The sequence below is a fragment of the Emydura macquarii genome, unplaced genomic scaffold, assembly GCF_026122565.2.
Source record: "Emydura macquarii macquarii isolate MOO-44397 ecotype Brisbane River unplaced genomic scaffold, CSIRO-AGI_Emac_v2 contig_587, whole genome shotgun sequence".
NCBI lineage: Eukaryota > Metazoa > Chordata > Testudines > Chelidae > Emydura > Emydura macquarii.
The window spans coordinates 2644-29997 of NW_027130724.1; the positions used below are offsets into that span (position 1 = coordinate 2644).

At 41.7% G+C, this 27354-nt stretch overlaps 1 protein-coding gene across 1 annotated transcript; it reads left to right on the forward strand.

Annotated features, from left to right (window-relative positions):
* The first annotated feature begins 12838 nt into the window (after positions 1 to 12838).
* Positions 12839 to 25564, forward strand: NLRP6 (NLR family pyrin domain containing 6). Its single transcript, XM_067540371.1, has 10 exons — positions 12839 to 13118; positions 14597 to 14662; positions 15300 to 17028; positions 17565 to 17654; positions 19636 to 19806; positions 20801 to 20971; positions 21425 to 21595; positions 22104 to 22274; positions 24154 to 24324; positions 25143 to 25564. The coding sequence occupies exons 1-10, from the start codon at positions 12839 to 12841 to the stop codon at positions 25255 to 25257; spliced, it is 3135 nt and encodes a 1044-aa protein (XP_067396472.1). The 3' UTR covers positions 25258 to 25564.
* Positions 25565 to 27354: the final 1790 nt, after the last annotated feature.

Sequence of the window (27354 nt, forward strand, 5' to 3'; positions counted from 1 at the left end):
GTAGAATTATAGGAAATTGAGGGGAGAGAGAAGACCCACAAGTGGAAGGAACAGAGAAAGTTGGAGGCGGGACCCAGAGAAGGAGGAAGGGAGAGCTTTTGGGGGAGCTGAAGGAGAAATCTATTGCAAGTCTGTCAGAGATTGTGGGGTCACAAGTGGGCTCCTGGAATGAGTTAATAAATTTAAGAAAGGTCCTGGATGGGTCACATCCAAGAGTTCTGAGGGGACTGAAGAATGAACTGACTCAGCAGCTAACAACAACATGAACACTCATTAAAAACAGCTGCTATATCAGAGGACTGCAGTGTAGCAAATACTGTAACTATTTTTAAGGAAGGTGCTGGGTGATGCTGGGAATTATATGCCAGTGAGCCTTACTTGTGTAACTGGTAAATTGACTGAAACAAAAATGAAAAAGACAGTAATAAAAGCCTTAAATCAAATACACTTTGATAGGAGCAATACACGATAGCTTTTATAAAGGGAAACCCATGCCTCTCTAATCTTCCAGAATTATTTGAGCACGATGACAAAATAGTGTGTAAGCTGGAAGTAGATGGTTGGCAGTATTTATCTAGATGTCCAGAAAGCTTTTAACAATGTCTTTCTCAAGGGTATGAAAGAAACTTACCGTGGGGTGAGAAGTAAATGACCATCATGGATTAGAAACTGGTTAGGGGACAGAAGACAAAGAATAAGAATAAATGGTCAACTTTCAATATGGTAAAAGGCTAAACATGAAGTACCATCAAGTTGTGCACTAGCATGGCTGTTTAATGGATTCACTAATGACATGGAGAAAGGCAAGAATAGTGAAGTGGCCAAATTTACAGATGACAAAACTATTTGGGTTTCTCAAGAGTAGAGAAGACTGTGAGGAACTTCAGATGGACTTCACACAAAGCTAGCTAAGTCAGCAACCCTGACAGATGAAATTCAATGTTGACTAATGCAAGGTGATATGTATTGGAGGGAATAATTTGAACCATTCATATGCATTACTAGGTTCCAAATTCAGTGTAGCCACTGAGGAAAAAATTAGCATTGTGGACAGCTCCGTGAAGACCTCTGTGGAATGTGTACTATAGGTCAACCCACCCAACCTCCCCCAAAAAGTACTTAAGATGTGTAAAGTATGAAATAGAAAAAAATATTTAAAATATTAGAGTGCCATTAAAATTTGTGTCATTCACAAATTTTACCAGCAGGGATTTTTGTTTACTTCCAGATCATTGATAAAATTATTGAATAACATTGGGCTTAGAACCAAATGATTCTGAACTCCACTAGAACCCCCCCACACACTTGATGATGATTCTCCACTGACATCTGTCAGTTAGCCAGCCCTTCATCCATTTAATATGTGGTTTGATATTGTATCATACTAATCTTGTCATCAGAATGTTGTGCACTGCTAAATAAAATGCCTTACAAAAGTCTATTACATCTCCACTGTTACTATTGTCAAACAAATTTGTAATCACACCAAACAATAAAATCAGGTTTGTTTGACAAGACCTATTTTCCATAAACCATGTTGATTGGCATTAACTATATTTCCACCCTTGACCTGTTTATTGATTGAATCCTGTATCAACTTTTCCATTATTTTGCCCAGGATTGATGTCCAGTTAACTGGCCTATAGTTACTTGGCCAGTCCACATGTCCATTTTGAATATTGGCCTGACATTAGTACTCTTCCAGTCTTCTGGAATTTCCCCAGGGTTCTAAGATTTATTAAAACTTAATATCAGCAGGTCAGAGATATCCTTAGTCTGTTCTTGTAAGACACTTTGATGCAAGTTATTTGGGCCTGCTGATTTCAAAAAGTTATCCCTAGTAGAGGACGTTTAACATCCTGCTTTGTTACTAATGGGCTGGAAACTACTTCATGTGATTTGAATACATCATCCTGCTTCTTTCCAAATACAGATTGGAAACAATTATTGAACACTTCTGCCTTTTCTATATCTGTATTAACAATTTTACCATCTCCGTCTAATAGCGGGCCTATAGCATTGTTAGGTTTTATTTTGTTTCTGATCAACTCAAAAACTCCTTCTTACCATTTTGTCAGCATGGATTTTTCCTAACATCTTTAACGCCCCTTTCAAATTTTCTGCACCTCAACTTCTAATTTATATTCATTGTTGTCTATTTCTCTTTTTTTCAGTTGTCCTATATTGTACTTTTATTTCTAATTGCTGACTTCGCTTCTTCATTGAACTAGGATGGGCTCTGAGCCAATGTTGTCCTCTTTCTTGATTATTTCAGAGGGGTAGCCGTGTTAGTCTGTTATACCTCCTATCTGTGATTTCCTCTTCATGCATCTGACAAAGTGGGTGGCAGCCCACAAAAGCTTATGCCTGCAGAAATTTGTTAGTCTTTAAGGTGCTACAGGACTCCAGTTGTTTTTTCTTGATTATGGAAGTGTGGCTTTTTGGCCATCTACTAAACACTTCTGAAAGAATTGATTTTGTCTTTTGTTTGCCAGAATGAAGGTACTTAGGTGTTACCAGATTTGCCTGTCATCTTGAGGTGCGCTCATTTATTAGGGTTACGTTCTGGGGTCTCCGTACTTTTATCAATGTGCTGCTTGTGTCATTTGTGTTTCTATATGGAGCTCTATTTCTCCCCTCTGTAAGTCCCTGCCTCTTAGTTGAGCTAGCCTGCAGGGCTTAGTTCCACAGAGCTGGGTTCCTCCAGCCCCAGAATCAGTCTCTCTCTCTCTCTCTCTCTCACTCACTCACTCACACACACACACACACACACACACACACAGCATGTCTGAGCAGGCAGGGTCAGTCAGTATCTTCAAGCTGATACCCTCATATGCCACAGACTCAGCATAAGAGTAAAGTACAGCTGAACAGGCAGGGTTGATCAGCACTTTCAAGCTGACACCCTTCTATGCCACAGACTCAGCACAGAACTTAGCTCAGTAGCGCAACAATAATATGCAGTCGGACGCACGCACACAGGTTAACAGAGCACCTGAGCAGGCAGGGTCAGTCAGCAACTTCAAACTGACACCCTCATATGCCCCAAACTCAGCACCCTTCCCCCAATTGCATGTCACACTTGTCTTAATAGTAACTCCTTAGATGAGCAGACTCCACAGGGATCTTTGGCTTAGGTAAGAGAAGTGTTGCTGTAGAGCAAATAGGGAAGCTGAGAACACGAAAGAGTAAATGAAGTTAGGAAACAGTCTGGCAACCAGCTTGACCATAAAAATTATTTTATAGCCAGGTATATAAAACTTATGATACTAATAATAATAGCCATACAAGGAGAGACAAACAAGCCAAATAGATAAAATATGAAACAGTTTCAATTGGGGCATTGGGGAAATCTAGCCCAAGTTTGATGACAAAAGTCAGGTTTAGAAAGTTACACCTGGATTAAGAGAGAGAGCTCAAATTAAGTCTGAGGGGTAAAAGTGGGCTTAACCAGAGAGAGAGAGTTGGGGTCTCATCACTCAGTGCAGCTTGAACCAGTCGAAGGTTCCCAGGTAGACAGGCTGTTCAGCTTAGGGTCCGGAGTGCTTCAGACAAGCAGAGCTCCCAGCACAATCAGTGAAGGTATTTCAGTCAGGAAAAGGTGAAGTCCCAGTGGAACTGGTGCTGCAGCATTTGAATCCAAGCACCAGAACAGAAACTGGAGCTTAGGTAGGGGTCTTTTGCAGAGAAATAACAATGGATCAAGGGAGAACACTAGATTTGTTTACGGGTAAACGATGGCTCAAGGACGTATATCAGAGTTGTTTTGTTTAGGCTAGACAATAGGAATTCATCGTTCCTTGCTATGGGCAAGGTTACTTCGAGGAAGCTCACAATGCAATTAGGCAGATTCAGTATTTTGCATACCAATAAAGGATTCATTACTAGAATTGGTCTGATAAAGGCTGAGCTGGGTGTGTTCTGGCGCAGGTCAATTATCATCTGGAGCAGAGATCTCCCCTCATGCAGTGCTCCCCTGATTCTCTGGTCCCAGAGTTCAGTGCGGTCCCTGCCTTGGAACCTCTGTTGTCCGCTCTAAATGCTAATGGAAGTGCCTCCCTGTCCCATCTTGGATGCAAATGAGACTAGGGGAGTCACCTTAGTCCTGTCACCCTTGTCTGGAGAAGTTTAGGTGTATCTCCCATTGCCTTTTCATTGCTTTTTGTAAATCTTTCTTCTGATCAGTTCTGGTTCAGGCAGAGGTGGACGGGGGTCCTTCATGAGTCAGACAGGCTGGGTACTGTGACAGGGTTCCCCAGGAACACAGAGCTGACAGGTAACACAGGCTATGATCACTGGTCCCTAGGCAACCATCAACATCCAGTCCAGTGATCAATTCATCTTTATCCATCATAACAAGGCCCAAAATATGGTTGGGTGCAATACCTTCTGTGTTAGAAAATTATCTATGAGTTCCAGAAACTCTAAGGATGCTATGCTGCTGGCTGCATGAGACTCCCAACAGTTGCCTGCATTGGGTGAACAGATTCTTCTGAAACCAAAGCAACATTGGTCTCTGGATCATCCAGCAGGATGTGCGCTCATGGGGGATATGGCTGTTACTCCTGTGCCTAGAACTCGTCTCTTGAACAACATTCCGGAGCTCCACCAAGGGATTGAGAGTTTCCCGGCTCTCCCATTACCAAGCATGCAACACTGCCATTAATCTGTGTGCGAAAAAAACTGCCTCTAATGCACCAGGCAGATTTTAAAATTTGGGGTTGAATCCATCTCTTGTATAATGCCACTGAATGCAATGGGTTTACTGCAGTAATTAATAATACTGTCCTTGACCATGAACTCCTGTACATAGATTTTATAATAGAAATGTTAAGTATCACTTTCTAAATGTGACAGCAAAATACACAGAGAAACCCTGCCAGTACCAGGCTCTCCGATCACAGAAGAGTCCTATGTTGTTATTTATGATCAGTCATTAAGCTGTTAGGAATGACCTTGTGAACTGAGTTGTTGTTCAAGTCAAGAGCAGAACTGCTGTTATCTAAAGTGTTACCTGCTGCTGCTACTTTATGGCAGGTTATCTGCTTTAAGAAAACATTCACCTGGTTTATCTGCTGTCTCCTGTTCAAATACTGCAAACGCAGTCGATAAATTCAGAACGAAAAGTAGCCACGGGACACTTAAGGGGAATCATATTTCTGTAAAACAAATCACAGATTCAGCCCTGGGCTGCTGACTGTACCAGTGAAGGGCTGGAGGGATGGCAGCCTGTGCTGCCCTATTCTGGCATTTCCAAAAGCTAGCCTGGCCCTCAGCGCAAGTTATGTCAGCCTTGAAAGCTACCCTAATTTTCACCTCCCTCCCCCGTCAGCCCCCCTCCTGTGAAAGGCACCTAGAGACCATTGCAGAGGTTCGGACTCACTCTGGCCACGCCTCCTCCCTTCTCCGGGCCTGTCCCTGTCCCATACCTGCTCCTGACCCAGGCATGCTCCATGTGCCTGCAGCCACTGCAGAGGCAGTTGTGAACTGATGGCAGCATGGCTTCTGCGCTGGCATAGAGGTCTGTGTCTGGTGTAGAGTCCTTATGGCTGCCCTAGGGCGCCTCGTGCCATTTCCCCACATTCCCTTAAACCCTCTCAATCCCTCCTGCCCCACATATTCCTTGGTACCTGTCGGTGCCCTCCTGTTCCCATAACATTCCTCTCCAGCCCCTCAGGTTTCTCCTGCATTCCACACTCCCCTTCCACCCCCCAGCATACTGTCCTGTCCTGTAGCCACAGAAAGTCATACGGGTGGTGGGTAGCCCGGCGTCAGTCCCATTGGAACCATTGCCCAGCTCGGCTAGGGGCAGCCTCACTGTTACATCCAGATCTGTAGGGAAATTGTACACCTCTTGACTGAAGGCAGAGGCAGCCAGTGATTTCAGTCCCATTGAAAACAATGGGTGGCCATTCTGACTGAGGGGGAAATGTTCCAGTGGTGATGGTGGAAATGAGAAGATCATAGGAAACTTAAAAAAAAAAAAAAACCCACCCAAATCTCATGAGACTTGCAATACAATCATAAGAATTGGCAACTGAGAGATACACACAGGCACAGAGGGTTTTCCTTGTCCTCACCTCAGTCTCTCCCTATTCTGAAGGAAGGCTGATGTTTGTTTCCACAGACACCCTTTCCCAACATCCCTTGCTGTGAAATTCTGGACCAAAACTAGGAACGGGGCATTGCTGGGCCTGGAACCTCCCTTAAAGGGCCAGCCAGCCCTTTCACAAGTATATTCCTTTTAAGGGAAGATGGTCAAGAATATGTTTCCATTTCAGTCCCCAGTGGGCCTCGATATCAATGGTATCCCAGGGAGGAAACAGTCCATGTAGGGTTCCCAACTCTCCAGGATTGTCCTGGAGTCTCCAGGAGTTAAAGATTATGTCATGTGATGAAACCTCCATGAATACAGCAAACTAAAATTGGCAACCCTAGTCCAGGTTTAGGTTTTCTTTTGAGGTGAAGACCTGATCTGCAGTAGGATTGGAGAGGACACAGGGGCAGTGTCTACAATTTGGCTCCCACTGCTAGAGGAAGTGGGGACTCTTGAGGAAGCAGCATGTGTAGAAAGTGAGACTGATTTCTGTATATGTGGTGGACATTTTGTTTAGACACCTTCTATCAAATAGATCGTGATGGGCTATATTCAGTGCCCATGTAAGTGGTGGTGTAAGTTATAAAAATGTAGTGTATAAGATAGTGTCCTTTTAAATAGTTTGTGAGCTCTCTAGTGATGCTCACTGTGTTCTGTGTCTCAGATATCAGCCAGAACAGCAGTGTGTATCTGTAGATAGGTCTTGCACATTGGGTATATTTAGTAAACGCTGTTGTTTGGACTCCACTGCGCCCCTGTGGTTTCTTCATGCAGTTCTTACTGTGCAAAGGGCAAAAGACAACACTTGGTGACAAAGGTGGGTCCCTAATCCAGGAATGCAGAGTCTGACTGCAGAGGCCTCATGAAAGTGAAACTAAAAAGGAAACTGCAGCAACTAGGGCTCTGTGTGAACTGCCCATTTGTGGAGAAAAAAGGATTCAAAATGGGGGATCAGAAGTCTACAAAACCATATATCCCCACAGCCACTGGGAATGGCAGAGCATCTGCATTTTTATAAACAGAATCCAACACAAACTGAAACAATGTGTGTGTGTGTGTGTGTGTGGATTAAGGAAATTAACTCATTGCCAGTTTGCAGAATGTTGAAATGATGCAGTAAGGATCTGGTTAGTGTGTGGTATGGAAAACGAAGCAACCTAAAGCCAGCTATTGACTGAGGCTGATTTGAACAGAAAACATGCACTAGACTAGAAGCCACTTTATCACCAAAGACAGCTATTAAAAATGCCAGGGAATTGTAACAGCATCATGTAATCTGTGCAACAAACAAACGGGGGGTGAAGCAGAAAGCACAATGTGGACAACACTCAAAAACTGTGTGCATTTGTTGTGGGAAATAGTCTCACAATGCCCACGAATACTGGTTCAAGGACAAACCCTGTAGAAAGTGCAGCAAAATTGGGGCACTCACAGAAACAGCACATCACAATGCAAAAAGCACAAACACCCCCTCACAAGGGAAATAGCACAGTATTTCACATTTGTCAGCTTGCAAATGAGGAGTCTAATGAGAATATTATATCACCTCTACACCTGTGTAATTTAGAAGACAAACAAAGTGTTATCTGGATTTTGTTACAAGTGCAAGGAGCAAGAATTGGATTTTGATACAGGGTTGGCTGTGTTTGTAATTTCACAGCAGGGTTATCAGAGACTACTTAGAGAGGTGAAATTGTAGAAAATCTCAGTGCTTCTCAAAATACACACAGGGGAAATCCTCCCCATGGGTGTTGTTAAAGTGATGGTAACATAACTGTAAACAGCATACGCTAAGCCTCTATGCTGGGAAGCAAGTCAGGAGCTTTAGATTGGCAGAAAATCATCAAGAGATTCAGCTGGACTGGCAAAGCATACAGTGCCTGCAGGTTTAAAAAAATAACTGGGCCCAAATAAAAAATTAGCTGAAGTTTTGGACAAGGCAACTGAAACCTTTCTGGATGAGATTGGAACCTTAAAACATAATTGTGTATGAAAAGGGATCAATTTCTGGATTTTGCACAACGCATCCAGTATTTATTCTGATATAACCAAAGGCAGTGGTAGATCTGCAGGACTTACAGGATGCTGGGATTTTATAAGGTTAACTAGAGTGAACAGAGCACCCTTATAGTGCCAATAATGAAAACAAATGGGGCTGTCCATATTGCAGTGATTTCAAGATTACCATTACCCCAGTACTGCATGTAGATCAGTATTCTTTACTATGAACATAGTTTGGAACGTCAGGGGGTGTTGCCCCCCCAAACTGCAAGCCTGGGGCAGGGGTGGAATTTGCCCCCCCATGCGTGTCCCCGTTGGCCTGACTGAAGCTGCCCCTCCGAAATATAGATGTCAAAATACGCCTATGTATAGAGGATACTTTTGCATCAATAGCTGGTGGTAAGCATTTTTCTACAATTGACTTAGACCAAGCCTGCCTACAAATTGAGATTGAAGATGGTGACCAGAAATCTCTCACAATTAACACACATCTTATTTCTATATAACAAGCTAGTATTTGGAATGGCGTCCATACCTGCATTTACAGTGAGCCGTGGACCATAAGGTATTACCGGCACTCAGTTGTTTCTTGTGTGACAGACTGATCATGGGAGCTAATGAGGAAGAGCAACCTGAGAACCTCCAGAAGGTGCTTGTGAAGCTTCTGAGTGTAGTCTCAGAGCAAAATAAGCTTCAATGTGAATTTTTCAAAGACTCAAATGACACATGGTGGCTGCCCCATTGATAAGATGATTTGCATAATTCAAAAGACAAGGCTGAGGCAAGTCCAGAGTCAGTCAGTGCACAATAAGAGTGTCTATATGGAGAGTTAATGCAGAATAGCCACTCCACAATAGCTATTCCGGGATATTTTCCTGTGTAGATAAGCCCTTACTCTGGTTATAGAACACCCATCTCTAGTTTCAATTTTTAAGAGGACCATCAAGGTTTAAAAACTCTCTATCATTAACCTGGGCTGCCATCCCTAGGAATTTCAGTCTAACATGGAGTTAAAGGAAACAGAGAAGACAGCAAGCCCCACTTTCAAAATGGAATCTGCCATCTGACACACATACAGACAGCCCCTGAGATAACACAGAATTCATAAGCTGTACTTGGACAGCTTCTCCAAACCGTCACAGGGATTTTTTTTTTTAATGCCAGCCTGAATGGCCTGAAGTATTTAGTTTGGATTCAGATAGTTCAGCACTGATGGTGGCACTCTATATGTTATGGAGAGAACATTTAAGCCAGCTTTTAAGCACAAGTTTAGCAACATTTTATGCACCAGTGACACCTATTGAAAATACTAGGTCTGCCATATAGCCAGAGACAGTGATTTATGATAACACCAGTGACCTTCATGTCCCTGTTTCTATAAGTGACCCTAATGTGGCAAAGTAGGAAGGTGTAGCTGATACAGCTATACCAGAATGTACAAACATTGTTCCACAGAGTGTTGTGATGCTTATGAGACATTTTCTAGAGAGAAGTCCTAATCCATCTCTCAGATTTAATTTGTAGAATGGTATTTAATGATAATGATACCTTTGTAACTTTTAAAAAATGTCCTTTACATTAAAGGAGGGAGGAATATGTTGTGTATAGAATTTAATATCACTTTAAATGGATTGTAAGGCCTCTAATGACACTCACTGTGTTCTGTGTGTTGTATAACAGCTAGAGCAGCGGTGCGCATATGTATTTAGTCATTAAGGAAATTTGGAGCCCACTGTGCCCCTGTGGTTTCTTTTACTGCTATTCCTGTGTAAAGGGCTGTGACCATCCAGAGATTGCTTTGTCAGGGCAAACTGCAAATAATGGGGCAAATGATCCCCCAAAATGGTGGTTATTTCTAATAATTAGATTCGCCAATCCAGCAACAAAACAGCTTCTACAATACCTTACTGGTTACCCAAAAGCCAAAAATACAGCTCCCTTAAAGCAATCCAGTCCTGGGCTCCCACCCAGATAGCCAAGTCAAATATGGTGAGGATTATTTAAAATCTTATTCACCATATATAAAGTTCTACTGATCCCAAGAGATCGGACACAGTACCCACCAGGTCAATGAATATTTCAGATCTTGCCCAAATGCACGCTTATAGCCAATTCTTATTAACTATTCTGAAATGTATTAAAAAAGAAAAGAGTGTATTGATTAAAATATCATCGTGCATACAGACATGAATAAAGCTTTTAGATCAGTTTCATAGTAGAGATGGTGAGCTGCTGAGTTGCAAAAAGTTCTTTCAAAATCAGTTCCATAGGTTAGAATCCAATAAGCAATCCATATATAGAGTTGGTTGAAATTCTTCCATAAGAATTATCAGGGTAATCCAGACTGGAGCTGGAAACCTCAGTTTTACAACTCAAGATTTTCCTGACCATATTAAACAGACCTGAGATGACAGGATCAGGGCCCTAGAGTTCTTTTATAGATCTCTGGCAGGTTATCAATCATCTCTTGACAGCAGGCACTCCTTGAGTGAACAATAAGTAATTACTGTGGCTTTGAAGTAAAACCTTTCATTTCCTATGTATACACAGGTATTTAGTTGCACTCGTCATCATAAATTCATTAAGCAGTCCATAGACAGTTTACTGCAAACTTCAAAGAGAGATATAGACAATGATATTATTATACCCAAGTTTCTGAATGTTAATAATAATGTTAGTTATTTATAAGGAATGGCCCTAATTACCAGTTATATACTTTTTTAATATGTTTTTAAAGGTTGAATTTGGGTCATTTAGCCTGCTTAACCCTTTCTGTCTCACAGTCACAAGGCCAAAAGGCACAATAAAGTGGGGAACAGGGTGCAGAATGGAACATACCAAGAGGACACAAGAGGGGTGGGATAACAGGAAATGCAACTAACAGGAGGCTCCCTGCTTTTTATCTTATATCTTCCTGTTAGTAGCTTCTCCTGCTGGACCTCTTCCCTTCGGCACATAAGTTACACACTCTGGACACAGGCCTTCTGTGACTTTGCTATGGTACCATTAAGTAACCTTCATGCTGAGTCTAAGGATTTTAATGTCCTCATTTTTGCATTAGGGTCTCTTTGACCAGCTTCCTCATTTTTATAATATCCTCCTTTCTAAAGAGTGACAGGTCTCATTTTCAGTAGAGTCCATCCTCTGTGGATGTTATATTTAAGTATCCTGTTTTTCCTATTTGTCAGTGACTCAAACATAGCTACTTCTTGTACCAAGTCTGCATGTTACTTAGATTTATGTCAAGACTAGTCCATTTTCTTGTTTACTCTAGAAATAGCTGTTCTCAGGAATAATGGTTTATGTCAAAATCATTTTTTTTATTTTGTCCAAAATTTCATAATAAAATATGATTAAAAAGTTGATTAAAATATTAACAACTTTACTAAAATGGTTATAGAAATATTCATTTACCAAAAACCTGTGTTTCCACTAAAGCTTTAAAAAAAATCATAAAAATTCTTCAAAAAGGTTTGAAAAAAAACCCTAACAGGTACATTTTGAACCATTTTAAATCAGAACAACTTCAACAATTTTTGCGAACTTGCTGCATGATACCTTCAAAAGATGAGTCTGGGAACATAACTTTGTTGGACACTAAAAACAATGAACTTAACAGAGGCACTGGTTTTATCGCTCTTTACAATAATTTGTAGCACACCCTATTGTAGGGTGACCTGATGTCCTGATTTTATAAGGACAGTGCCGATATTCGGGGCTTTTTCTTATATGGGCGCCTATTACCGTCCACCCTCTGTCTCGATTTTTTTATAGTTGCTGTCTGGTCACCCTGCCCTATCATCTGCTAATCCTGATTGCCCACTTCATTTTAAGTGTCTCCTAAAGCATGTATGAAACCTTATGCTTAACGATCTGTCCCATCTTGCATTTAGCTCAAACATTCTGGTAACTTTTTTCAGACCTATGGAAGCCTGAAAGCTTGTTCCTTCCATCAACAGAAGGTGATCCAATGAAAGACATTGCCTCGTCTAGCTTCTCTCTCATTTTTTGCAAAAATACTTTCACGTTTACCCACCAGCTCTAGTAATGACACTCAGTTGGCGGTGATAAAATGGGTTAAGCCAGTGGTTTCCAGATCCACAGACCCTTGGGGGTCCGCAGACTATGCCTAAGATGTCCATGAAAGGTTGTCATTACCATAGCACAGTGGTTTACAACTTGTGGTCTGCTGACCACTGGGGTGGTCCATAGACTATGTCTAAGGTTTCCAAAAGGGTCTACACCTCCATTTGAAATTTTTAGGGGCCCGCAAATGAAAAAAAGAGAACCACTGGGTTAAACTTTTCTGCTTTATGATTGTAGCCAAGCACTAACTGATGCAGGTTAGGAAGAAAGTCCTACGGAGAGGTCATTCAATAATTGTCTATGACAAGAGTTTTACACGTCTCTCTGAAGCCTCAGGGACAAGCCAGTGTTGGAGACAGGATACCAGATTATATGGATCACTGATCTAATCTGCCAATACTTATTTTCCTATCTTACTCTTTACAGTATAAGTGTTACAAGAAATCTCTAGTACGTGGCAATGCAGATGATAATGTCTGCTGAACCAGTTCCTTTGGTTACATGGGAAGGTGTTTGTTTTGTGCAGACTCAGGGTGTGCTAAATAGCTGTGACTGCAACTTTCTGATGTCTCTTGGTTTTAATAATATGATAGAGTTTAGCTTTAATCTTCTAATGTTCTTGATTCAGTTTCAGACAATTCCTAGTAGCACATGATGAGTGGAGAAAAGACCCTGACTGACATCCTTCTGCAGGTCCTGGAGGATCTCGAAAAGAAAGATTTTAAAAAATTTAAACATAAATTATCTGATTTTGACTATGAGGGGAAACGTAAAATCCCCCGTAGCAAGCTGGAGAATGCCGATGAAATGGATGTTGCCAATCTCCTGATACAGTTCTATGGTGAAGACAGTGCAGCGAATGTAGCGATAGAAATCTTCGACAAGATCGGCCTGAAAAACTATGCCGTTGAACTCCAAGAGGAAAAAGAGAGAGGTACAAAAAATCTAAAGCGACTCCAACCCCAGTGAGTTGTTCCTCATTAATGTTCCCCACTGCAACTCCAGCAGAAGGAACATCCGTAGCCACAGCAGCATCTAGCTAATGTCACCTAACAGATTCCAAAACCCAGGGAAACTGGTGGGAGTCAGAATCAGCTGAAGCAGAGACACATCTGGAGTGAACGTGAAAAAGGGCGAAAGTCCAGCCTCACTTTTTGCACCTGCAAAAAGTGCAGTCCCAAAATTGCAGGACTAAATCAGAGTGCTTGCACCTCTAACAACCTGCTTTGCACCCCTGGTGTGAGTATCCAGATTTGTGCCTATACTTCAATTGGCACCAGCAAAAAGGATGCTGCTTTTTGAAAATGTGGTCACACAATATTTTTCTAGAATGACTGAGACTATTGTGCCTCTTTTTTATTAGCAGCTCTTATTGCCTGTTCTCTAGATTAGCACTGCATTTATTAGGCCATGAATCAATTGCATTTAGTGTATAATACGTTTGTATATGAATGGTTATGTAAAACATAGGCAGGTACCACACAGGTAACTGAGAGCACAAGGAAAAGAGAGAGAGAGTGACCTGTAAGAAGCAGAATGCTATTTTAAGAGCCCAATTCCGCTCTTATTGCGCTTCTGTGATGGATGGTCATGCCCCAAATTTTGTTTTAATATGAGAGAAAGCACAGCCCATCACACAGAAACGAAAAAGATCTCTACAGGACACAGAGTTTGCTCCTGCTCTCATTGAAGTCCACAGGGTAGGTTCTGTGCTCTCAGGAAACACCATAGCTCAGGTGTGGGGAAATAGCTTTAAACCACTTTTGCACCACCTGGATTCTGGGCTGCTCTAGGGCATAATGCCCTTGGCATAAATTAAAACAGACCCTGGGACTGCTTTGATCTCCAGAAACCTGAAACCACTGCCTATGGATGGTTCTGTGGCTCAGAGTTGCTGTATCTCAGTATATACCAAAGCACCTGTGAGATAGTGCTACAGTTACAGATGTTTTCCCCCTTCCATTCTCATCCCCCTTTTTTAGACCCTCTGCCTCCCTAATACACACACATTTTGTAACCTTCTCAAACAGGGTTTCCAAATGATCTCAGACCATTGAAAATTTAAGGACAATTTGCATAAAATTGGTTTTGCCATTTTTGTGTGTTATGCTAGTCTGAAAATGTTGCACCTTCCCCCTCCACGCCACCTGTACTATAATTCTGTTGCTTTGCACTCCTATTTTAAGGATTCATCACTTCCTGGCCCTGCCTGCAATTGGCCAAAGTGTAGTAAAGTTTCTTTAAAATTTACTTCCTTTATTCCTGTGAGCGTCCTTGATATTTAATGAGAACAAGAGGACTGAAACTTGGCTCAATAAGTATCATTCCCACAAAAGGAACAGAGATCCATTGATATGTGGCTCATCTCATTTCTCTGCAATTCATACTAAGCCCATGTTATTTCTCTTTCAGTTGTGGTTCAATCTCAATCTACTCGATCTCTGTCTGTTGGAACTCTGAGTTTCAAAACAACACACGGTAATGTATGGGATACACATGTTGAAAATTGCACCCAGTTACTGTCAGCGTCGCAGACATTACAGTGCATGTATCAAGTGTTCTGTATATCCATAGAAAAAAGAATAGTCATTTGGGGACAGAATCTGATCTCAGGTACACCAGTGTAAATCTAAAGTAACTCTAATTAAGTTATTGCTCTGATTTATTTCAGTGTTACACAGACCAGAATTTGGGCCACTGTGTTTTCCAAATTCTCAAATTAGTGAGTAACTGAGTCAGGGGCTGATACAAAGTCCATTCAAATAGATGGGAGTCATTCTACTTTTAAACATCATTTATTAAATTGCATGTGTATATTTTCCCTTCTTCTCTCTGCATCTCTCCATACTGAAGAACCTCTATCTCCAGAAACATTTAACTAGTATAGTCAATGTTCAGCTGAATTTAATTTTTAAAATTTAATTTCAAAATATCTATTTTCCATCATCTGAACTGCCACCCAGCAATATGATCTGTTATTCCCCTTATTAACTAGAATCCGGAATTCATATCCATCTAAATAGCACTACCATGAAACTCATTAATGACAAAATCTGTCTTTTTCCCCCTGAATTTCTGCATTCACTGATTCTAATGCTCCATATCATTGAATTAGATTTCAAACCAAAGTTTAAGGATCATATACGAGAAAAATACCAGCTAATAGAAGAGAGGAACAATCAAGTTGGAGACTGTGTGGAACTTAACACAAGATTCACAAAGCTGCTTATTGTAAAGGAACATCATGACCAGAAGGAGAAAACACACGAAATAAGAGCCAAAGGGAAAGAACATGCAGAAATCATGGCAAAGCGAGCTAGTTCTACTAAACTGGAGACTTTATTTGATGCTGATGGAAGCAGGAGAACACAACTGAGAACCATTGTGCTACAGGGAGCTGCTGGGATTGGAAAAACAATGTTAGCAAAGAAGCTTATGGTAGACTGGGCGTTTGGAAAACTCTATCCTGGCAAGTTTGATTATATCTTCTACATCAATAGCAGGGAAATGAACTGTATTTCTGAGTTTCAAAGTCTTGCAGATCTAATTTTAAACAATTGTCCTGATAGAAATGCACCAATCAAAGATATTTTCGTGAATCCAGAGAAGCTTTTGTTCATAATTGATGGTTTTGACGTACTTAAATTTTCCTTTGATCAACAAGAAAGTAGTCTGTGCACTGATCCCTGCCAGAGAAAGCCAGTGGAAATCATACTGAGCAGTTTATTAAGGAAAACAATTCTTCCAAAATCTTTCTTAATAATCACTACGAGACCAACCGCTCTGGATAAACTCCGGAAGTGTCTGAAGTTTCCCCATATTGCAACAATACTGGGATTCTCTGAAGATGACAGAAAGGAGTATTTCCGCAAGTTCTTTGCAAACCAGATACAAGCAAAACAAGCTCTAGATTTTGTAAAAGACAATGAAATGCTCTTCACCATGTGCTTTGCTCCCATCGTGTGCTGGATCCTGTGCACTGTGATGAAACAGCAGATGGAAAGTGGTGAAGATCTAGCCAAAAGCTCAAAAACAACCACCTCGGTATATATGCTCTTTCTGTCCAGTTTATTAGATAACCATTCCAATTCAAAGGAATCCATACACACCGAACTGAAGAAACTATGCTCCCTAGCTGCAGATGGGATCTTGAACAATAAAATACTCTTTGAAGAAGAAGATGCGAAGAAGCATGGTTTGGATGGATCTGACATTCAGTCCCTCTTTCTCACTAAGAACATGTTCCAAAAAGATATTGGCTTCGAAAGTGTCTATAGCTTCATTCACTTAAGTTTCCAAGAGTTCTTTGCAGCTTTGTTCTATGTCCTGGTGGAAGATAAAGAAAAAGGGTGTGGTTCAATGACTCTGAAGAAAGATGTGAATGAAATTTTGAAAAAATATGGAATATCTAGAGATAATTCTTTTACCTTAACTGTACGTTTCCTGTTTGGTCTCTTAAACAAAGAGAGGACGAATCACACAGAAAAAATCTTTGGATGCAAAATTTCAACTGAAATTAAACAGAATTTATTGAAATGGTTTGAATCTACAGCAAAAACAAGCTATGGCCTGACCTTCAAGTCCTCCCAAGAAAAACGATTCCAGCTTGAATTGCTTCACTGTTTGTATGAGATTCAGGACGAAGAGTTTGTCAAAAGTGCAATGGATCATTTCCAAGAAATTGGACTGAGAAAAATTAACTTCACAAAAATCGACCACATGGTTCTTTCGTTCTGCATAAAGAATTGTCGTAATGAGCAGTCGCTCTCTCTGAATGATTGTACATTTGGGCTGGAAGAGCGAGAGGAAAGACGAGGGTCAGTGCTACGAAAGTTAGTTCCTTGGTAAGCATGTCAGTTTACTGATCTGAATATCAAATGTGTGTAGTTATAATAGCACCTGCTATTGTCACAGTGCATATGGATTTGTCAACCATTCCAGTATAATGTCAGATTTTTCTAGGCCTAAATCCAGAGGTCCTTACTCAACAGATTGTACTGATGACAGGGGGCTGCTTACACTGCCACAATCTTGATCCAATCTCTGTTCAATATAAGAGTCTTTCTATAAACTTTAATGGCCTTTGGTTCAGGATCTTTGTTCTGTCAATTAACAGGCATCTTAAATTCCTTGGGCTGTCTAATAAACCCGATTCACTTACACTTTTCAAACTACACATTTCTGACACCAGAAATCCACAATTTACTAATTTGGCATGAGAATAAAGGGGAAGTTGCAGCTGATAATGTTTAAAAGAATTATTTTTTAAAAAACAATAAATTGTCTGCTGCAGAATAAAATCTACTGTGCCAACGTCTTGAAATGAGAGTGAATATTTTTTTCAGTACCCAGAATGGAACATTTCTGTTCTCTTTTTCAGGGAGCTGGAGGAGGAAGAGCCTAAATTTTCCCCACCTCGCCTTTTGTGTCAAGCACTGAAGGATCCAGGCTGTAAACTAAAGAAAATATCGTAAGTAATTGTTCTTCTATGAGACTGTCATTGCTGCTGTTCTCTCAGGAGTTTAGCAACAATGTGCTGCTATGTACCACTGGGGTTTAGTCTCTGAGCAGCAGCATATGAAACCATCCGGCTTCATGATGTGATAGTGATAAAGATCCAGGAATTCTGAGGTTATTTGAGCTAGACATCTTTAAGTTTTATTATTTATTATTACCATTTTGTGCACAGTATTTGGATAAGAACTTAATTATTACATTTATTTCTGATATTAAATATACCCTATCTGTTTTACCTGTATAATGGACTTCGATTTCTTCTTTTGCTTCCTATCATTCATCCATGATAAGAGCCATTTACGTTCTATAGAAAAAGAGCTGGTTGACAGGAATAATGGTTTTTATAGCTGTAAAGGTCTATGACACATGGGATGTGTTCCTGAAAACACCCATTAGCACTCCACAGCTGCATTATTCCCTGAATGGGAATTTCCTGCTCTGTTCCCAGAGGAAAAATTCAGGGGTCAATGTGGAAACAGCTCCCACTGAAGTCACTTTCAAAAGTACCCAAGTGATGTCAGTGAATGTCAATGGCACCAAGACAATCACTACCCGCTCAAATGAACTCACACAGGAAAATGATCCAAGACAAAAACACCCTATCACATGTGGGTGAACACTTTTCACAAAGCAATCACTCTACATCTGACCTATCAGTCCTCAACCTGAAAGGAAACCTGCACAATACTTTCAGAAGATGAGCCTAGGAACTTAAATTCAGACCTTTGCTAGACATTGAAAATCAGGGACTGAACAGAGACATTGGATGTATGTCTTATTACAACCCACTAACTCCCTTTTTTGTCCTATGACTACAGGGGCCACTTCCTCTTGAATGATCCCTTAGAATATGTGCTAACTACTTATGCTAAACTATCTGTTTGATCTTGTATTTAACTGTGACACTCTTAAAACCTCTCCCAGACTTGAGGAAGAGCTCTGTGTAGCTCAGAAGCTTGTCTCTCTCACCAACGGAAGTTGGTTCAATAAATTAACTCACCCACCTTGTCTCTCTAATGGCACCTAGATGCTTTGGAAAAATTTACCCTAAACAGTCTTCCCTTTCACCTGTTTACTTACCCAGATCCTGCTTAGCTTTCCACCACTGAGTCTTTATCAAATACAAGCCAAATATAGGTCAGCTCTTGGGACTGCTAATTAAATATTGAATATTATGAAGCATCTTCTCTATAATGAAAGACCCTGTTATAGTGAATGCATGCCAGCGGAAGACTTAACCATAACTCTGACTGTCCTGACTTTTATTATAAACTCAGTCTCGTTATTACATTGACATAATATTGGTTTGTTTTTAAAAATGGCTTTAGTTATTTTAAATCACTGATACAAAACTGTGCTTGCAAAACACCCAAAATTATCACGGGGAAGCAAGCAAACATGTTACAAACATAAAATGTTGACCTGCTAAATCATTCAGCCAGACCCTCAACATGACTCTTTCTTTGCATACTGTGTTTTCCTTTTGAAGAAGAGAGGAATCCTTCCCACATCACATGAAGTTCTTCAATTTTCCTATTATTGTTTTAAATGTGACTTTAACGGCACTACTCACGTATTTAAAATTAAGCATGTACCTAGGTGTTTCCAGGAGCGGGGCTCAAGATTGTAAACTTGTTCAGCGCTGATAAATTTGAACATCTCCTCATACCTGTCTGTAAATTGCCTAGTAACACTTCTGCCATGTCAGCGTCCAATTAGCAGAGTGTTTTGCACATTTCATAGATGGCTAGAGATCACTTTCATTTAAGTACAATACAGCTGACAAAGGTCCTGACCCAAAGCCAGGGAAGATGATAGGAGTCTTTAGGCTTTGGATCAAGCCTTTAATTTCTTTATAGGAATACACTGATGTGAATAAAGTGGAGGTGGCCACCTGGGTAAAAACAAGCAGTAATCACATCTGTCTCTTGCAGCTTAGGGTGCTGCCATCTCACCTCTGCTTGTTGTGAGGATCTCGCCTCTGCTCTCAAGACAAACCAGTCTCTGAAAGAGTTGGACCTGAGTGGTAACAAACTGGGCGATACAGGGATTAAATTGCTCTGTAAGGGACTGAAACAAAAAAACTGCAGTGTTCAGAAACTGGGGTAAGTAACCAGGGATTTTCTTTATAATTATGTTATATTTATTGCATTATAACTGAACCCTGAATCCACGAGGAACTCTTCACTTCAGTTTATAGTTAATGTTAGCCATCCTCTTTCCTCTGAAATCTGGTTCAGAAGATTTCAGCTCCAGGATTAGGAAGCTGCTGCTAGTTACTCCACAGATAAGTCCGCAGGCAGCCTTCCAGCAGAAGCCCAGTTTTCTATTCCCAACTAAACTTCCTTGAAAACCTCCTTGTGGTCTGAAAATTGCCATGCTCCATTCTCAGGCCAGAGGAGAAATTCTTAGGAAAGTTTAAATTGGATTCCAAACCTTTAAACAAGAGTTTGTGATCTCTGAGCTGGAAGAGGGTAGCAAATTGAATCTTGCAAGTTCCAAGCACTTTGGTCTCCTTTTGAAAGTAGAAAATTAACACTACCAAGCCCTGACGTAGGGAGATAAAGCCCTGTGGAACTTTGAGCCTGTCACGATCAGTTACAATGATTAATAACAGCTAGCATGTTATAGGCCGGATTGTGGCTGATTGGAGGTACAAAGTGGAAGTGGGGGAAAGAGCATCAACCAAGGATCCTTCCATTGATATGCCCTTGTCAAAGGGGCACCCAGCCCCTGTCCTGACATGTCCAGAACACAGTGGGAGAGAAAAGAGCCATGGTGTCCCTGTTGCTACTAGAGTCCTCTAATGGGCATAGTGTGATGGAGATGGGGCCGTAGCCTTATTCCTCTTCTGCACCAATTATAGGACCAAGGATAATTCAAGAGGCTGCTCACATGGCCTGCCCAGCACTCTCAGAGCCATTCTAGTTATCTTAACATTGGAGCAGCCAGGATGCCCCTCAGACCTGCTGGATTTCAACTTTCTCCTTTGCTGCAGCTCCCCCGCTTAGCTTCATAGGAACCCAGCTGTGAGAGGGACACAAGTGGCTGTGTTCAAACGAACAGCCATTGTATTCTGTATAACTTTGTCTCCTGCAGGCTAAGGGGTCGCAGTCTCACTGCTACTTCTTGGAGTGACCTCACCTCTGTGCTCACTACAAACCAGAGCCTAATAGAGTTGGACCTCAGCTACAGTAAATGGGGAGATATAGGAGTGAAGCTGCTGTACAAAGCACTGAAGCATCCAAATTGTAAACTACAAAAAATAAAGTGAGTAACCACTGGTCTAAATGATCATTTTCTTCATACTGCATTTCCATCTCTCTTTTCACCAATGAGCTGTGTGTGCTAGACATGTGCAAACAGCATCATATTTAGCATCATCTTCAGTACTTGGAAATCTGTAGCCAGATATTATACTCTTAATCTTTTAAACCTCCCTAGGATTGCCCATCCTCTCAGTTATAGGAGCACAACGCCCATTGGCATGGAAGGGAATTACACTTGGGTGAATGGAAGCAGAATTGAGCCCAGACGGCCTGCTGCAATGCCCACTAAAACCAATGGGAAGAGTCGCTTTCACTTTAACGGGCACTGGGTCTGACCTAGGGTGTTTAATTTTCACCACCTTGCACATCACCTCTGAATTTGGCCCTCTGAGCACAAGGAGGGGTAGAGAAACAGGGTCTTACTTTTCTCTCTGTACATCTCTGTCTCCTACAGGTTGGAGTGTTGCCTTCTCACAGCCGCTTGTTGTGGTGACCTTGCCTCTGTTCTCGGTACCAACCAGACCCTGACAGAGCTGGACCTGAGAAATAATGAACTGAGGGATTCTGGAGTGAAACAGCTGTGTGCCGGACTGAACCGAGAGAACTGCAAAATACAGAAACTCATGTGAGTGGCCCCGAGCTTCCTTAAAAGCCTCTTATTAGGGTCTGCTCATTTCAGAGGGATTTGTGTAAGTTTCCCCAGGGTGGTGGAGGGGCAGTGCCAATGAGACGTGGGAAACGAGCAAGATGAGGTACAAGGAGAGAGAATATTTCATGCAGAAGGATTTATCTCCAGCATCTAAACAAAGAGGTGAAGCCTGTAGAAGTAAGGGCTGGATCTTTCAGCTCAGATTCCATGAGAAAGGGTTGCAGCATCCAGCTTTCCGATACCAAAGGGCTTTCCTTTGTGCAGACCTCTGTGGCTGTGGACTGGTTGTGGACTGCCACATTAGGATATGTCTCTCTGCTTGGACTCCTGTAGGACTCTCCCCTTAAAGATGTCATTCAGAGCAGAGGACTGAAGAGCTGCTTGGGAGTCCAGCAGAGGGTGTCAGGACATGAGAATCTCCAGGGCAAGCTGGGAGACTCAAGAGGCCTGATCACTGTTCTTTCTGTTCGTCTGTCCCTTGCAGATTGTCTAACTGCTATTTCACAGGAGCTTGCTGTGGGGCTCTTTCTGCCGTCCTCAGTAAAAACAAGTCACTGAGCGAGCTGGACCTGTGCTATAATAAACTGGGGGATGCAGGAATGAAGCTGCTGTGTGACGGGCTGAAACAGCCAGGCTGTAAACTACAGAAACTAGGGTAAGTCGCCAGAGGCTTTGCTTGTGATTTGCCGGACTTGGGTCTGTTCTTTCTGGCTAATCTGGGCATGTTTTCCGTCATCAATACATTGTGGCTGCTTAAATTAAATGTCTCCATTTCTGGATCTCTGAACAACGGGATCTTTTCATGTTTAGAGATGCAAGTTGACAGATAGTCCAGTCCTTTCCCCGCACAGTGCCAAGCTCAGCACGTCACAGCTTTCCCCGTTGAAGGCCAGTAGACAGTCTCTTTCTTCTGTTTAAAGAAGGGGGGGGGGTTATTTTGTTTTTGGGGGGTGTTTTTTTGCATTTAGTGGTCATCAAGTGTGCCAAATGTGCCAATCTGGAGAGTGAAGTGCTCTGTTTTACCACAGACCAGGCACAGCACAGCAAGCTCAGAATTTTAGGCAGGGCCCAGTCAGTTAAATTAACATCTGGGCATGGTGCAGAGAGTAGGGATGAGTCCACACCTGGTTTTATTGTCTCCACTTCTGAGCAGGGAAGTGCCTCAGGTGCCCTGATAGTAGAACTGCCTCAGCCCTGAGATGAAAGTGCACCCAGCCAGGTCCATTCAAAAAACTTGGTATCTGTGTGGACCCTGCCAGCAAAGCCACTCAGTATCACCAGTCGTGATGACGCGTTGTAGGAAATGGACATCTCTCCAGAAAGAATAGGAGTGAGAGCCTAAAAGCTACTAGATGGCGCTGTGTCACTGTTAAGAAAACTCAGCTGACAAGCAATACAGAATGCCCTACATGCCTATTAGAGTCACACCAACATTGTGAAATTGCAACCATCACTGTTCTTGTTCCAGTCTTCTCTGACTCCCAGCAGCTGCTGGGTTTTTTTTTTTTTGCTGTTTCGGTCTTGAGCTTTTCCTTTTGCCTCCATCTCTTTCTTTCCCGGTGACTAAGGCATGATCTTTCAGTGTGAGCCTGTTGGATGTTTTTTGGCTCTTGGGCTGGGCCTGCTCGCCAACATATAGATTTGTTCACAATGATCAAGAGCTTCAAATAAACTACATTGCACTAGCAATGTTCATAAAAAATTGCCAACCTTAAATTGAGGAGCATCCCACCAAACCCAGCAGGGTGGAAAGAGGATTGTCAGGTTTTCGTACCTACCCTCAGCTGGCACCAACTTCTCTTGAGATGGCCAGAAACACAGGGCCAAATGAATCCCTGATTTAACTCCATTTTACTTCAGTGGAATAAGGCAGGGATTAATTGGGTCAACACTTTTCCTCTTCAGATAACACAGACATAAACAAGTAGAACAGTCAGCAAGTGGTCACGGAGTGAAAATCCACACAGCGGAGAATATTTGCACAACACGCTGTAGAATCACTGATGTTTATCACTTAATTACTGCATCAAATAATCTCTCGAGAAAACAACTTTATAACAATTAGGGTAAATTAACCACTGGAAAAGATTGCCAAGGGATGTGCTGGATTTGCCAACACTTGGAGCTTTTAAATCGAGATAAGATGTCATCCTAAATTATATGTTCTGGCTCATCCACATTATCAGCCTAAATGCAGGGATTACAACTCAGATTCAAGTGAAATTGTATAGCCTGTCTTATGCAGGAAGTAAAACTAGAATGGAAATTTCAAAGGCACAAATGGTAGTTACGTACCTAACTTTCATTGAAAACCAGTGGGAGTTATGCATCTAGCAACCATTTGTACCTTTGCAAATCTGCCTCTGGATGATCATAATGGCTCTTTCTGGCCTGAAAAATCTATGAAGCTATGAATACATTGGACATATTGATCCTGGTATAACTCCACTGAGCTACTCCAGGGATGAACTTGGCTTCAATAGGGGAACACCATGCATGGTATGCCTGGGTTGGCATGTCCCTGTCTCTTGCAGGCTGACCGGGTGTGGTCTGACACCTGCTTGTTGTGAAGATCTCTCTGTTGTCCTAACTACAAACCAGTCACTGACAGAGCTGAATATCAATCATGATGCCCTGGGAGATTCAGGAATGAATCGGCTGCGTGATGGACTGAAAAACGCAAGCAGTAAGCTGCATACACTGCTGTAAGTGACTGCTGGCTGCCCTGACACAGTGATTTCTTATGATTTATTTCTTTCTGACTAACAGTTGTTTCTGGTTTTGGTTTCACCCCCTTTCCTAGCCCTCCCTGACCCCAACACACCCCCTATGCTGGGGGCCCCCGGGGGTATGGCATAGGAGCCAGATGCACTGACTCTATTCAAGTTGTAGACTCCCAAATGCTTGGGAAACTTCCAGTAGGGAAGATGGACCCAGCACTATTATCCCCTTTGCACAATTAGAGTAGCAGAGGGAATGAATCAGGCCAGAGAATCTGGCCTTTCATCTCCAGAGCTGATCTGATGCTAACTCCCGCTATAGTAGGACCCTCCACATACTTGTGCTTTGAATTATCCCACTTCCCCAAAGCAGATTTCTGAGAATGGGGCCAGGCCAGTAGTCCTTTGATCATGTTCTTAGTTTCCATTTAAGGGACTCCATTTCCTTAATCCTACTCTGTCATTCTCCCAGCAGGCAGGGTCTGAAGATGGCGAGGAGACAGTGCAAACACAGTTGTAGAGTGTGGCTGGTGCCAGTCAATAAAAGCTCCTGCAGCTGACTAAGGCTTTACACTGATGGGCTCCAAAGAGAATCCATCACACACATGGCAGACCTTGCTCTCTGGGAGAGTGACAATTGGCACAGAGATTTAAATAACTTTCGGTCCAAAAGTGCACTTCAGGAAGCACCATAGACCATTTATGTGATCCCAGCGGTGTGCATGGCCATGAGAGCAGGGACTCATTGTGATCTCAGGCACAGATGATATATTCACAACATACTCATGTTTCTTCTTCACTAGCTTGAATGGACAGTCTATTATGAGAGATGGAGATGACAAGGATGATGAAGACGACTCTAATGGTGATGAAGACTATAATGGCGATGAAGAATACAATCCTGATGATCATTTCTGACCACATCAGCAGAATATCACTTTAGGGTTTTTTTGCCCTGTCCCACTTATTTAAAATCACTCATCATCTCATTCTAGAAGTGGCAAATAATAAAACAAACCATGTACACTTTTTGTTTTAGGGGAAAACAGATTATACATGAATAAACTCCTGATTAAAATCCTACAAAGCAAGTGCCAGGCCTACCATAACATCACTGGAGATCAGCTTTGCCAAAGCAAGACATTTTTCAGTTTAGAAAATTGTCTATTTTTCAACAACAACAAATTGGTAAAAAAAATTTCAGCCATCTTTATTCGTAGGATATTGCCAACAGTTCAGTCCTTCACAAATCCTGCTCAGTCACAAATTCTTTGAGAGCCAGGATCATAGAGGAATGTGATTTGTAGCAGTGGCATGTGTGACCCATCTGTGCCTAGGGTAGCCACCTGAAAATGCCAAGATCAGGGCAGGCTGTAAAAGGAGAGCAGATTCTCTCAACACTGGTGAGTGACACTGAATTCGGACTTCCCAACCAGCCACAAACAGTGCTTCTGATTCCCCACACTGGTTATCAAGAAGCCAAAATAAAAATATACCCAGCCTCTTTTACTGCATTTCAGTCTCTGGGTCCCAATCAGCCACTAGGTCCAGTAAAGAGACCACTTATTTAAAACTCTATGCTCTTTACCAACAAGGTTTTTCCTGACCCCAAAGGGTCAGCCACAGTACCAGATCAATATGAGTTTAGATCTTACCCAAAATACCATGTTGCCAGCCAATCCTTTACTAAATAAAACTAAAGGTTTATTATAAAAAGAAAGAAACTATAAGAGAAATGTTAAAGGATTAAAGCAATCAGACACGTACAATTGATTTCAAAGTCCATATATATCAGGTTTCTAATAGAATTGTGGAGTTTGCAGGCTTGTATAGTCCCTCTGGTATAAACCAGTACCTGGATGGGTCTCAGTCCTTTGTTTCACAGCTTCAGTTCAGTTGTAGATGAGTTGATCCAGAAGTAGGCTGAAGACTGAAGACAAAATGGATGTGGTGCAGCTGCCTTTTATGTCCTTTGGTCTTTGTCATGCTGCTTGTGGAAATTTACAGGAATAAGATGGAGTTCAGAATCACATGAGTAAGTCCTGGTGACTCATCAGGTATATTCCTGGCTTCTCCCCCTGGGCCCATTATACCTGTGAATTTCCTTAATGGGCCATTAAGCAGGCTAGTGCTGCAGCCATCCTGTCTGGGGTGTTGCCCAGACCCAGCATAATTTGAAATATAGATATACCAACCATATCCATAACTTCCATTACACATATAACACATGAACATAAACATTATCATCTTACTTCGCACATTATAGCCTTTCTAACAGTACCTGACACGGCATATCTCATATGAATTATTATGGTTTTGTTATACTGATGTTAAACAATATAATAAATGCCCACCCCCATCCAGCCAGCGTGACACCCCCAGTGCAAGATTGGTGTAGAAGGGAGTATCAGAGCTCCTGAATACACCTCAAGGGCCCCTCTAATCCACCCAGCATCACAACATGACACACCACTGTGTCTAAATACCAGGGTGACAGGCACTTTAGAAATAAATAGGTGGTCGGTTGAAAAATGCTATTTGATCCGTGAAGCATTTAAGACTGAACATAAAATAACAAAATTAATTTATACTGACTGACACAAACAGCAGTGTTCTAGTTCCATAAAGCACAATTGGCTACGTTGAAAAGGTATAAAGGAAATAGAATTGAGTACAACTGCCGTAATAACCTTACAACAGTAAAATGGAGTTGTCTGGTGGAGAAAGTGAAAACAGCAGTGTCAACTCATATGGCGGAATTAAGTTTCTTGTATGATGACAAGTGACCTTGACATCATTATGAATAGTTCAATGAAGTCCTCTGCTCACTGCACAGCTGCAGTTAGACAAAGCAAACAAAATGATAGAATGCATTAAGAAATGAGTGGAGACTAAAGCAGATAATATTTGTAATGTCAATAGTGTGGCCCGCTCTGGAATTCAGTGTGCAGTGTCCTCAGAAAGGATATTGCAGAATTAGAGGGGATTCAGAGAAAGGTAATGAGAAAGACCAAG